Source organism: Piliocolobus tephrosceles, chromosome 8, assembly GCF_002776525.5.
Source record: "Piliocolobus tephrosceles isolate RC106 chromosome 8, ASM277652v3, whole genome shotgun sequence".
Lineage (NCBI taxonomy): Eukaryota > Metazoa > Chordata > Mammalia > Primates > Cercopithecidae > Piliocolobus > Piliocolobus tephrosceles.
In genome coordinates, this window is record NC_045441.1 from 91567721 (window position 1) to 91582645 (window position 14925).

The following is a 14925-nucleotide window of genomic DNA, read 5'->3' on the forward strand; positions in this document are numbered from 1 at the left end:
GAACAGACTTTGAACTTGGTATTATTATTGCCAATGTATAGATGAGAAAATTAAAACAGAAATAAGCTAGTTTTCCCAAAATAATAGACTTAGTGAGTGATGAAACTGAAATTCAACTCAGAACTGTGACACCAATTGAGTACTCTCTTCCCAATGTCAAACTGATTCCTGTACATCATGAATCACCTTCCGGCTCCCTTTTTGTATCTAACAACCAACTGATCTCTATGCTTTGCTTTGCTTTTTAGATACACTCTTTCCCAGAGAGTGTATCTACTCTCAGAATTCCATATAATCATCCATGAAAATAACTGAACATCGCTACCTGAAGATTTGCTCTTTGGAATGGCAAATTAAATTCATTATCTAATTCTACATTCTTGTGGAACATTTCTGCTTTGATTTGAATGTAATTTAACCTGTCCATACCTAAGTACTTTCTCTGACAAATATATCTCCTTTTCAGATCTCCCAAAAGTTGTAAGGGCATATTCATTTCTCCTATACTTAGCTTACAATGTTAAGGGGAATTTACCCCAATCTTCCCTCTACCCCTAGCCAAAACCTATATAAAATCATTCCAAATTCTTTGTTTTAGGTGTTTCTCACATCAGTTTTTCTTTTCCATTTTAGCATATCAGGTGTTCATCAATATAAGATCTCAACTATTAGAACAGTGTCTTTTAGTCTTTTCAGCTTATATACTTAAAAAATTACCCTGCATACTCAAATTATTTTCCTTAAAAAATGCCTTATTTTATTATTGTGTTCTCCTGATTAATTTGAGTATATTCTACTTGTAAAAAAATAAATATTGAATATATTAATATTAACTCTAAAGCAGACATTCTAGTCATTTTTTTCTTCCCTGCATAAGAAATTGCTCTGACTGCTTGCTGAAGATTGATGTCTTGCCCCAAGTTATAATAATAGGTAACCCATGTAACCAACATCACTGTAGCTCAGGGACTCTTTTTAAAACTCTATGTATATTAAACTTGACAACAGTTTAAACTTCACAACAACACCATAATGTAGATAATATTGTCATCCTGATTTTACAGATGAGGACACTGGAGTTCAGAGAGAGAAAGGCACTTGCCAAGTACATCTAGAAGTAAAATGGTAGAGCCAGAATCCAGACTCCAGTGGTTGAGCCCCAGAGGCCATGAACTCAGTTATATTTTACTGGATTAGTCTATGTATGTCACTCCACAATTACTTATTAAAAGCTACTTGTTGAATGTGTATTCCAGCAGCCCAAGCAATATCTTACCCCTGGTGTTTTACAGAAGACTTACACAACCATGAATCATAGCCCTGAGATAAAACTAAGCTTTACAAAACACCTAGATTTTAGACAGAATCAAGGCAGTCTGTGTGCTCTCCAACCTTAGAGTGATACTTGCTTTGATTCTGTAGTCTCTCCCGTGCTCTCAGCTCTTGGATTTTTTTCTGTTAGCCCTAACCTCTAGTCTGGTATGGGCTGATTTTTTCCTGAAGGATTTCCCTCTCCCCTTACCTGCTTTCCTCATGAAGGAAGCTGTTTCAGTTTCTGGGCTGTGGCACCACCTGCCAACCATGTCACCTCTCTGTTTGTGATTCCTAGGGAGGCTCAGTAACTGGAAAGTCAGCAGGCTGCACCATGCTCAGCACCCAAGTCCCCTGTTTCCACAGATCTTTCATCCAGGCCCTTGTTGTTAATGACCTGCCTTTTGTCCTTGTATACTGTCATGATCTTACATTCTAAGATTCTTCTCAAATATTTTTCAACCTCTTGATTGTTTTTTGCAACATAAAAAAATCCCATATTTTACTATTGTTGTACGAACAGTAAATTTGAGGCTATAAGATTATATCTTAATAATTTTACGGATTTAGCTCCCAAAATTTTAAAAAAGTAGAAAAACATTTTATCTAAATTCATATTTTTCTTAAAAATAATGATCTTAATAACAATAATTATAATTTATTGAATACTACCTCTTCTCACTCATTTCACATATTTATATGTGTCAATTAAATTGATTTCCATGGGAACTCTTGGCAGAAGGTACTATTATTTTTTTATAAATGAGGAAATTAAAGCACAGAGAGGTTAAGTAACTTGTTCAGTATCACAGGAAGTTTGGCAACAGCACCTGGTTTCATTATCACTCTTATTCTTCCAGAAATTTTCAGATTATTGGCTAAAACTACTTGCAGGATATTATGGCAGACATTCTGAACAAATGTGCCCAGAAAATAGGTTAAATTTGTGACTTCTGTATCTTCTCATATGGGCTATGGCCCAAGTACTCATGGAATATAGTCCATAACTTTCTATAAGAATTTGTGTCATTTTAAGTCAAACTGCATTTAAGTCAAACTGCAGCTCTATCAAAATTTTTAGAAATGTGTTTGTAATTCAACGCCTAAAAATCTAGAAACAGTTCATCATGGAAGCAGTAATCTCAGAAAGCAGTCTCGTTCTTAGAGTTTGTCATTCTTCAGATTATAATCAAAAGAACAAAGAAATCCTGAACCCTTTCAATAGAAAGGTCTAAAGTTCCGCTCCTTCAGAGGAGCATTTTGACTGGAGAATGTATCATGAATGTCACGATACATTCATTACCTTCAAAGGCACTTAGGCAATGTGAAAGAAGCTAAATGAGTGTGAGTCACTAATCATTGAGGATACTGAAAATAAGAACATTTAGATACCTGAAAATTCATATATTTTCCTTAGGTATATGCATAGTTATTCTGCTAAAAATAACATCGCCTCTTGAAAGTACGTCTATTTTCAAGTAATTTATAGAAAAAAAAGTTGGACTAATTAGAATTATGTTGGGATGTAAGGCAAATATTTGTAGTAGGAAATAGCAATCCTAAAATGATGAGTCCAAGAATAAATTTAGGAAATAGCAATCCTAAAACAGAGTCCAAGAATAAAACATTAATAAAGGATAAGAAGACAATCACACTGCTATTGGTTTTGTTTTCTGTTCAATCTGCTCACTGTATTTTTTTCTTTTTGGTTTTAAGCTGATGATGTCCAGTAATAAAACAGAGTTGAGATTATTGCAAACGTGACTGATTTTGTAATCATATATTATTACCATAAACTTTAACATTGCACTTACTGATTTATGTTTTACTTCAGCATAAATATAATGAATTAAAATGCCCATTAGCATAACTTTTTTTTGGGAGGGGGCCAGGGTCTCTCACTCTCTTGCCAAAGCTGATGTGCAGCAGCACGATCATAGCTGACTGTAACTTTGAATTCCTGGGCTCAAGAGATCCTCCCACCTCAGTCTCCAAAGTATCTGGGACTACAGGCACACACCACTATGCCCAGTTAATTTTTCAAAAAAATTTTTGTAGAGACAAGGTCTCACTATGTTGCTCAGGCTGGCCGTGAACCCCTGGCCTCAGGTGACCATTGTACCTTTGCCTCCCAAAGTGCTGAGATTACAGGGAACTAGCCCATAACTCTATTTTAAAATTAATTTCTTACTGTAGAAGGAAATGTACCTTGACTTTTTTTGGTAAATATTTGCATAATAGTTTTTATTAAAATAATAGAATTATAGAACCAGGATGCTCTATCTATACTTACGCTGTTCACTCTTTCAGAACTTCGAGAAACCAAGACCTCTGAATACTTCAGCCTTTCCCATCACCCTTTAGACTACAGGATTTTATTAATGGATGAAGATCAGGACCGGATATATGTGGGAAGCAAAGATCATATTCTTTCCCTGAATATTAACAATATAAGTCAAGAACCTTTGAGTGTAAGTTTATCCTTTTCATGAGGACAGTGTCCACCTTTTGAGTGTCGCTTTTTTAAAAAGCATTAAGTGAAAAATAATGCGCATTTTATTAGAGCAATAGAAAATACTGGTCCCATGTTACTATGAAAGTTAGTACTTTTTCATGGACTGAAAAGATACTAAGGTCAGTTCTCCTCATCTAGTTCCATAGTTTTTAACAATTCAAACCCAGAGCTAACTGAGAAAATACCACCTGTGTATAAATATATAAAGAAAGAAAAAAGGGAGTATAGAGTAGTGCATGAAAGAAATGGTCAGAGAAAAGGAAGATCTACTTTTGTCATCTCCGTGTAACCCATGAAGGGCCTGAAAGGAAAACAGCTATTAAATACGCTGTTACTTGATCCAATGTGGCCTATATTTATCATTCCATTTCACAAGGAAATAAAATTGAGCTTCACTGGAGTAAAGAAATACAAGTAGATTAGTTATAAATTTATTACAACAAGGAGACTTCCGCATTTGCAGAAGTGTTAACATAGGCAATGGACTGACAGCTAAATTAATGATTATTGCCAGACTGGACCCAAGACTGCAACTGCTTAGAATACTAGCGCAGTGTTTCAGAGAGAGAGAGAGAATCTCTTGGATTTCATCCAAGTTATTTTAGCTATTGAAGTACCTAGGGGCCCATCTTATGTAAATCTAGCCTGGCCATGTATGATTTACCAAAAATAATACTAACTGAGAAAGATATGTAAATGTAAATGTATTGTCATATAAGCAGTTAGGAAAAGTGTACTACGTCAGAAGGAGTGAAAAATTATATCGTTCACATTTATGTTAATAATTATTTTAATATACAATCAGTAAATGAACATATGTTATTGAAAAGCATTTGTGAAAGGAAACACTGATGGAAGAAATAAAAAGTAATTGTAATTGTTAAACTAATAGAATATTAATGAATTCATAAAAAGAGAGAATTTTAAAGTTTTAGTATAGGATCACCTTAAATAAATCTGTTAACAAAAAGTAAATGAAGAGTACTGGGCTGTCATATGTCCAAGTGAGATTATGCAACCTTTATTTTTCTTTCTGAGCAGGTTTTCTGGCCAGCATCTACAATCAAAGTTGAAGAATGCAAAATGGCTGGCAAAGATCCCACAGTAAGTGTTTAAAAAAAAAAAAACAAACCACTAACTTAAATATTTGGTTTTCGAATCCATGTACTGTGAGGGAAGCCAAAAATGAGACAAAGGATGGTGGTGTTTTAAATTTTTGGTTGGACACAGGCTGAACACCTAAACATTGAGGAGACTGCAGCTCTCGGGCTCTCTGTCACTTCAGAATTCCTAACTGGGTAAAAATTGCTTGCCTTGCTTTCATTATTTCATTCAGATACATTTCATGATGGATTTCAGTAATAACCTCTGTTCCTAGTGGATCCAACCTGCAGAATTCTCAGCAGGCTCCTGAAATGATGATAATGCAAGTGTCTGGAGCAGCTCCCAGATACCCTGTGGGCTTTTCCAAACAAAGATTCTCGGCAAAAGGGTAGTGGTTAGCCACCACATTCCATAAATATAAATCACCGGTGATAAATGGTACCTCTGTTAATTAAAAATAGCCACAGAAACAGCAATAGAGACAGATATAACTATCAATAAATGTTCAGTATGCAACACTTGTGCAAATTGTATTCCTCTAGGTGAGATTCAAAATAAAGAATCGAGGAAGAAATCTGTATTGATTTCTACAAATGACTGCTGAACGTAGTACATTGTTATTCTTGAATATTCTAAAACAATACGTGGAGCAGATCTTTAATGTGTACTCGTCATTTAATGTTTATAAGGGAGCATATATGTCATCTCACCATTTTGCCTCAAATAATGAAAATGTAATAGAGCCAAGCATCAAAATCACCTTCTCTTTCAAAAATAGTTTGATCAAGAGGTTTCTTTCTTCATTCATTCCTTCCATAATTTGCTCAGTAAGTACCGATTCAGCACCTGTTATATATCTAGCACAGAGCTACTTGCTAAAGACATAGTTGGTGCAAAGACAGAAATAGTTCTAACTCCAGTCAACTTTATTATCTTGTTAGAAAAGTCAGCCATAATCAAATGAGCATGGAAATACAAACTAATTTAGAAATAAGCTAGAAATATGGTAATCGTGTGGACAGACTAGTCAGTATGTACACATGCATTCAGGTCTCAGGTCATAACAAGTAATAGACCACCTTAGGGTTAAAAAAATGTTGACTAAGCATTTATTTTGTGGTAGGGTCAAGAGACACTGATTTCAGGAGTGAAGACTATGCCCTGAGTCTTGAAAGCAGAGATGGATCAGACAAGACCAAACATGGGAAAAATACTAATCCTGTGGAAAGTGGAAATATGGGATTGAGGAAATGAAACATTTATTTTCATTGACTCCTAACAGCCCCAGGTGTAAAGTTGCAAAAATCTTTGGCTCAATGCAGGGCCATGGAAGACTCTGGAGGGTAGGATATCTGGCCTTAACTAAAGGGTTCTTGGAGTGATTTATCCAATAAGAAAAATTTAAAAGTGGGCAGGAGAAATTTGCAGGGGCTTATCTGCTATCCAAGGGACCTCTTAGACCACACACAATCTTGGGGGGAAAATCCAGAAAAATGTAGAAAAAGCACTTAAATACATTACGACGACGTTCCAGGAAACCAATGGTAGAATGAAGCATAATGTTGCAGAGAATGATGTTTTGTCGCCTGGGGCTATTATTTTAATAATTGTGAATGAATTAAACTATTTTCTTTTATCTCTAATGGGATTTTTTCCCATTGATGTGTGTCTGATCATGCCTTGCCTTTTTCACAATAATATCCCGTGGCTATAGTTGCTGAATTTCATTGTCCTTTGTTCAAAACGATTTGCAATTCCCATTCATATAAACTGCCACAGGCAGAATGTGCAGAATTTAGGTACCTTTGTACCTTCTATTTCCAAAAATTGCTGTTGAGTTTCTGAAGATTCTTAGACAAGTCATTTGGTTTCTGCTTCCTTTGTCAAGATAGAAACCCTGAGGTTTTTGTTTTGCTTTTTGACAATTAAACGTTATTAGATAAAAATCTTCAATACATGCTGACTTTTTCCCATAGTTTTGTCATGCTGTAGTTTGTTGATATTTTTAAATTCTACTGTATGGCCAGTTGTTATACACAAGGGAAATATCTAATGGAGTGCTCTTTCCTAGGTATTTTTAGGACTCGGCCAGACAGGTTTTGTTTGTCCATACAACGTTGTTGAGTCCTGGGAGACACTAATCAAAAAATACATGTTTGGTCTATGCAAGAAAAAAATGTCTGACAAATCCATCTCATTTCACACATGTGAAGTACTTACAGAAGTGTCCTTTACTTAGGCTCTGGGGAAAAAAAGGCCTGTGGTAGAAAAATAATGTGAAATAGATCTTTGGAAGTTCTACAGAACAACCTATCCTTTCATTTCTCAATGAAACCACATACTTAAGAACTTCTTAAAACTTGGAATAAATATTATCTAATAACCTAATACTTTTAAAACACAGGAATTGATTTTTTTAATTTGCACAAATTATTTAGTTGTTGTGAAGAAGCTGGAGGTGAGTTAGATGGAGTCCTCACGTTTAAATCTTCACAATGTACTGGAGATGATGAGACATACATACATTAATATTCAGAAAAAATACCCAACATTTAATGGAACAGGTTAGGTTCTGTTGTAAGTGGTTTATTTTAATCCTCATAACAATGCTGAAAGGTGGGCATTATTGTCACCACCTGTATTTTTAAGATAAAATACCTGCATTACTAAGAAAGCGAGACACTTAAGCTGTGCTGTGTGAAGTGGGATGGTCTTTGTCTAAGTCACATGCAACTCTAGATTCTGTACCCTTAGCCACTAAAACATGCTACCCTACCAGAGACAAAATGATAAATGCTAAGGGATATACACAAAGCACATCTGGGATATTTAGGAAATGTTTGATAGATTTTGTGGTAATCATATTAGAACTTGTTAACCTTTTATTTCAATGATGTTGAAATTCGAACAAGTTGTACCCTCTCTCTCTTCCAGTGTTTGGTATGTGCTACATGCAGTGGATTCTCTTGTCCTTCAATAATCTTCCCATGTTTTCAGCCTGGGAAACATCTACTCAGCCCTTCAGGTCACAGTGCATACAAGCATGAGAAATCGTTGCAACTGATTGTCAGGGCTTGAGGGTAGGACACAGTAGATGCTGAGTTTATTAATGCTTTTAGATTAATTATGTTTGTAGCACATTTATTATGCATATATTTTAGAGGTATATTTTCATTAAGCTAAAACTTTCTGCTTGTAGCTCTGTTAATCATCTAAGCAGAACATAAAGTGGTAGCAATTAATATCCATACTGCTATAACAACTGAAAGCAAAAATAAAACAAGAGTTAAGCATTCCTTAATCCTTCACATTTTTTGGTTGTATCAAATTTTAATTGACATTATAACAAGATAACAATTATAAGAAGAAAATTTAATGTGATTTAACATTTGATCTTAGGTAATAATATAGCATAATTCTGTAATAAACTAACGTTTTTAAAGAAAATAAATTTTCATGGTGGGAATATAGCTAATTTTCTGCCTCAGCTAAAAAGAATATAACCTACTTCCCATTTCTCTCCCTGCCACTACATACTCACATTCCTACATGCTCCATTTATTTCTAAATGTTAATATTTTATTCATACTCTAAATAAATTGAGGTTAAACAATAGCACATGCTGTCAAACATATCCATGAGATAGGGCTTAATGAATGTACTATGTAAATACTATAGGAGACAGTTGAAAAATTAAGTAGGATTATATATATTTAGATATATATACATTACATGCACATGGTGTCAAACTTGATTTATTAATTGTAGAATATCAGGTTCCCTATTTCTGTGACCATACAATCCTAAGCTCCTAAAAAATATATTTTCTTTATCAAAGTACCTTGATTAATTTCCCTAGACCAAGAAGGTACAGACCAAGAAGAAGAAAGTATGAAGTATATTTATGTCATTGCAGATTATAGACCATGATGAGTCAATATTTTTAAAGGCCTGTTCACCTGTGCTCCAGGATATATTTTTAAAACATATATTTTTATATTATAAAAGTAATATATTTTCAATACAACAATCTTTGAAGACCTAGAAAAGTACAGAGAAAGCAACAGAAAATAAACCATCTCTTACTAGCTCTTCGACTTTGGAGACTTAAACTTTCTGTGCATCTTGGTTTTCTTATCTGTGAAATGTGCTAATCTGTAGCACTTAACCTTATTGGGTTGTTAAGAGGATTGATGAGTTAATATTTGCAGACAGCTTAGAGCAGTGCATAGTACATAGTTAATACTGTATCACTGTTAAAGAAAGTAAATTGCACTACTGAAACATAATCACTCTTAACAATTCAGGGTATATTCTTCCAGGATTTTGTTATATAGACATAAATGTATATAAAAAATAGAGTTTTATTGTATGCTGTATAATGTTAGCAGCCTTATATTTCGTTAACATTGTGCCAGGAAATCATTTCGAAAGAGAATTAAACCATGAAAAGAGAGCATCCATGGTATTTATTTCCACTGAAGCCTCTAAGGCTTCATTCATACTCCAAACTTTTTGTGGATTTTTACTGTGGTCAGGACCTGCACTAAGCTCTATGCAGGACAGATGCCCTGACCATTTCACCGGGTTTATAGACAATATCAATTTTAAAATGCAAATAAAACAAATCTAATATTAGACAGTTGGATGTGTTTATCATGTTCCAGATACTATTTCTACTGCTTTATTAATATATTGTCCACAACAAGTATTACCATTGCCATTTTAGAAATGCAAAGATTGAAGCATCCAGAGGCCAAGTAACTGTCTTCAGTTCTGAAAGCTAGTAAAAGATGAAGCCAAAGTTTAAACCTAGGTCATCTGGCTCTGAGATCTGCATACTTAAATCTACTCAGTCTTCTCTGCAATACTCTCTATTGCCTATCTGAAGACTATGGCAGGATGGGAGACCAACTGTAATTATACTTCTCTTGATTTCATCACACAGTTATCCTCTAACCCTTCTAGGCACTAGTCCGCAAGTAAATCCTGCACTCTCGTGTCTCTGTTTTCTGTTCATGCTATTTTTTTGTTGAAATGTTCTTTCCTTATTATGCTTTTGCCTGTGAAAATCTCTAAATTATTCTGCAAGACTCAGCTCAAATGTCACCTCTACTAATCTTTACCCCAGATCAGCATTATTTAATGTCTTTCTTTCCTTCTACAATACATTTTTAAAAATACAGTCCTATTGCAGTGTCTACCACAGTCTGATACATTATGCTCTCCTTTCTCTAAAAGCATGTGTTGGTTGAGTCTGTTCATTCCAGTGTTGCTAGTACCATATACAGTGCCTTGCACAGAATGACTTCAGCACATATTTGCAGGATGGAATTGACACTATTGCAGTAGTCTAGGTCAGAAACGAAGGCAGCACAATGGAAATGGAAAGGACCGAGATAATAATTTTCAATAATTAACTCATCTGAATTGTTTTTCCTTTTGTAGTCTTGTGTGTGGGGAGGGGTAGGGAGCACACTGAGCAACAGATAGTGTAGGAATCTGTTCATTGCTAATCAGATTCCTATAGAAAAGCTGCACAGTGGAGAGTGGCTGTGGTTCAAGTCCCAGTTTAGTTACTTATTAAAACTAGAACTCTTTATTTAACCTCTCTGGGATTCAGTTTTCTCATCACTAAAATGGAGTATTAATAAATTGGTGCATTGTTATGAGAATTAAACAATCTACATAAAAGGATTAAGAGCTCTGTGAATATTAGTAAATGTTATAAAAACTAAAAAGTTATATCAGTATTAACTTATGAAAACAACTGTGCATCCTGGCTAACGTGATGAAACCCCGTCTCTACTGAAAACACAAAAAATTAGCCGGGCGTGGTGGCACATGCCTGTAGTCCCAGCTACTCGGGATGTACAGGAGACTCGCTTGAACCCAGGAAGCAGAGGTTGCAGTGAGCCAAGATTGTGCCACTGCACTCCAGCCTGGGCGGCAGAGAGACATTCAGTCCCCCACCCCCACCCCCGCAGGAAACAACTGTGGACTTCTTATCCAATGACAAATTATAAAGCAGCTAAAAGTACAGGATTCAATGTTAGAGATGTAAGTGTTTGTAAATCTGCTTTAGTTACTACCTATATGATCTTAGGTTATTTTTTAAAAAGCTCTAAAGTTTATTTTTCTAAAAGGAACTGAGTTATGGTAAAAACCTGAATGAATATGGTAAAAACCTTACAGTACCTAAGTAGCATACAGTAAGTTTTAAATAAATGTTAGCTCTAAAGGTAAAAATCAAACTTTCTGGAGGTAAAAATCAAGGTAAAATACACAATATGATTATTTCACAGTGTAGGATGTAATAAACTCTAAATAAATATTAGTCATAATAAGCAGATAGATACATGAAATGAGTATAGTGCATTTGAAATATAAAAAGAGATGTTATTGACTTCTTTCATTTTACCAATACCAGTAATTTATGAAAGTACGTTGACATCCATAAGACCCAAGATGAGAGAGACATAACCTGTTATTAAAGGAATTGGATTGAATTATTTATATCTTATGGGGAAATATTGAAATATTGTATACAGAATCCCAGAATGACTAAATTTGAATGTGAAAAAATATGCATGTGTCTCATTCCTCATAGATTCCCTTTACATAGACACATTATAAACACACCATATTTCATCTGTGCTTTTCCTTCGGAAACATGTTATCTGTAGTTATGTAATTAAATTCCAGATACCTCTATAAACAGGTGTCAAGATAAAATGACACTGTGTATTTAACAAAAGTCCTTAATGTCTTAAAAATAAAGTATATGGTCTGGTCTGTAAGGATTAATTTCTTTGACTACAGAGTTAATGATTGATTATTTAATAATAAAAATGTATCATAGAAACATCTGTATAAAATTACTGCATAAGAAAAACATATTTGCTGGCAAATAATAATGAATATAAAAGGAAAAATGATGGAAAATGTGAAATAATACTGATTTTAATTTTAACTTCTATTTTAGCAACATTTATTTTGTTTTAGTTTTTCAATAATATAAATAATAGATATGCTTTATTAAAAAATAGGAGAGGCTGGGCATGGTGGCTCACACCTGTAATCCCAGCACTTTGGGAGACAAGGCGAGTGGATCATGAGGTCAGGAGATCAAGACCATCCTGGCTAACACAGTGAAACCCCGTCTCTACTAAACACACACACACACACAAATTAGCCGGGCATGGTGGCACGTACCTGTAATCCCAGCTACTCGGGAGGCTGAGGCAGGAGAATCACTTGAACCCGGGAGGCGGAGGTTGCAGTGAGCTAAGATCATGCCACTGCCCTCCAGCCTGAGGCAACAGAGCAAGACTCTGTCTCAAAAAAAAAAAAAAAAAAAGGAGCATACATGGTACCTAGCAGGGGGAAAAGCAAAATATATTTTCTGACCACCCAGGGAAAAGTTACTGTTAACTTTTGATATGTTTCTTTATAGTTTTTTAATAAAAATACTGTCTCTAATATACAATCATTTTATTATGTTCTTTGAGAGAAAAATGACTTCGTGAAGTCATTCAATCTCAAGCTTGATTGAATTATAGTCAACAAAGGATAGTGAAGCTAGTAACTGTGGAACATTCAGTGGTTAATTTAGTCACAGAGATGTGTATCTAGTGCTGACTATGTTTCTGTGCTCCTGCAAGGTCACAATCAATTGAGAATTACAATAATTATTTTATTTCATTGGGTGAATAAATGACAGCCTTGTCTTTACTTGAACTGGGAGCAAGGGAGAAAGGAGTTTCTACGAGAGAAGAAGGGAATATTTTAGGGGATCCAGGGCAAAGAGAATGATTATGTCATTCCTCATAGAAGGCAGTCATTATGCTGGCATTTTGTTGGAGATTAGTTTTATTTGCCAGTTCTTAAGGTGAATAGTGTTTGCCACTGTGTACTAACGGTAATGTGGAACTTGTATAGGCACAGGTGCATTCAGAATACGTTTATATAATGTGTGTGTGTTTAATGTTTTAAGGAAAACTTGAGAAAGAATAACTTCTGTCTGTTAATTTGTAAACTTTCTCAGGTAAATAATATGTTTATAAAGTTTCAGGATATAAAAATTTAGACAGTGTTGTAGTATGAGAATAATGAAATAGAGCATTTTACTTACTATCTGCCGTGCACTGTATTTCTCTTGAAATAAATCAGTGGAATAAACCATGTTGTTATTTTAATATTTCTGGAAATACATCTTTTAACAATAAAAAAATGGAGCAGAAAGGAAAATGTATAGCAAAGTGTTGCCAAACAATGTTTGCATTGACATGTATAAATTTGAGAGCAATTTTCAAATGAAGTATTAGAATTAGTCCAGATTAAAACAAAAATAGAAAAAGCAGGGCACGTATGACAACTTTGTTCAGTTGCATTCTACAAGCGTAGAGATTTTTGTGTTTTTCTCAGTAAGGATGCCGAGAGAATTTGACTATACCCTGTCAAATAGTAGGTAATCAGTAAATATTTGTCGAGTGACTGTTCCTATAATAATGTTTTGACTATTCCTGAACCACTGTTTTTCTTCAGTTCCACCAAATCTTAGTATTTGATTTGGTACTTCTACAAGTTAGATAAGTATTCTCAAATTGCCTTGAAGAGGTGCAAATATATTAATAGTTCCCCAAAGATATGGCCTAATACAAACTTGTCCTACCTGTGACCTACGGGCCTCGTGCAACCCAGGACAGCTTTGAATGTGGCCCAACACAAATTCGTAAACTTTCTTAAAACATGAGAATTATTTTTTGCGATTTTTTTTTTTTTTTGGCTCATCAGCTATTGCTAGTGTTAGTGTATTTTATGTGTGGCCCAAGACAATTCTTCTTCCAGCATAGCCTAGGGAAGCCAAAAGATTGGACACCCCTGGACTAATAACATCAAAAGTTTATGTCACCTCATTGTTACCTATCATACAAGATCTCAGGTTAACATAGCTAACTGAAATAACAGTGAAAGTCATTGAGTTACTAACTGCTTATTTACTGATTATTTTAGCACGGCTGTGGGAACTTTGTCCGTGTAATTCAGACTTTCAATCGTACACATTTATATGTCTGTGGGAGTGGTGCTTTCAGTCCCGTCTGTACTTACTTGAACAGAGGGAGGAGATCAGAGGTAAGTGTAACTATTTAACATTCTTAGTTTTGATATTAGTGTCAAGGATTTTGAAACTGTATTTTAGAGTGAAGACTTGGAAATATCAATATTCGTAAAATATTTTCATGCCCTTTAGACAAAGTATATTACATTTTTTCCTGTCTGTCAAGTTACTTGAAGTATCACCTTTTGCTTTCAGCTAAAAATGTGTATATATTTTTGTGTGTATTATAAATATGTAAATATATATATAAACTTTTAGTTGGATGCAACTATATATATAGTTTTAGTGTATATGTATATATTTTTAGTATATTTGTAAAGCTGTAAAAGATAAAAGAAAAATGTTATAGTTTCAAGATAACTTGAATGTAATACAGTGATAATATTTGCTCCAAATTATAGAAATATTGTAGCATAAACTTAACCTTCTCAAATCTAGTGTAATTTCTTGTCTTTCAAATTAAATAAAACTTTATAAATGTATATCTGTAAAAGATGTATAAAGCAGGATGCCAAGTGTCTGCTGAAAAGAACTTGATGTAATTAAGAAATCATACTTTTATCTTAGACCAACATCATCCTACATTAGGTTATTCCAGCCTTATTCTTACATTAGTTAGAGTGATATGGTGTATTATGATGTTTGCTGAACACTAGTCAAATATATAGCTAATGTATAGTCAAATATGAGGCTGGTTGAACTTCACCTGTGCTACTTAAGCCTTTGTTATCCCAGTCCACAACTGTTGACTAAGGAAAGTACATTACACCGAGAGAGTTTCTACTCGTTCTTAGTCAAACATCTTGTTTTACTTAATTATTTTAAAAACTGAATTTTTTTTGTTTTGTTTTTTGAGATGGAGTCTTGCTCAGTC

The 14925-nt window shown here is 34.3% G+C and overlaps 1 protein-coding gene across 2 annotated transcripts in view; it reads left to right on the plus strand.

Moving 5' to 3' along the window:
* Positions 1–14925, plus strand: part of SEMA3C (semaphorin 3C) — a 179417-nt gene that overhangs the window by 89033 nt on the left and 75459 nt on the right. For both annotated transcript variants that reach the window (XM_023226661.2, XM_023226662.2), the window contains 3 exons: positions 3622–3782; positions 4868–4930; positions 13946–14065. In XM_023226661.2, coding sequence (XP_023082429.1) covers positions 3622–3782; positions 4868–4930; positions 13946–14065 — 344 coding nt within the window. The remainder of the gene's footprint in view (positions 1–3621; positions 3783–4867; positions 4931–13945; positions 14066–14925) is intronic.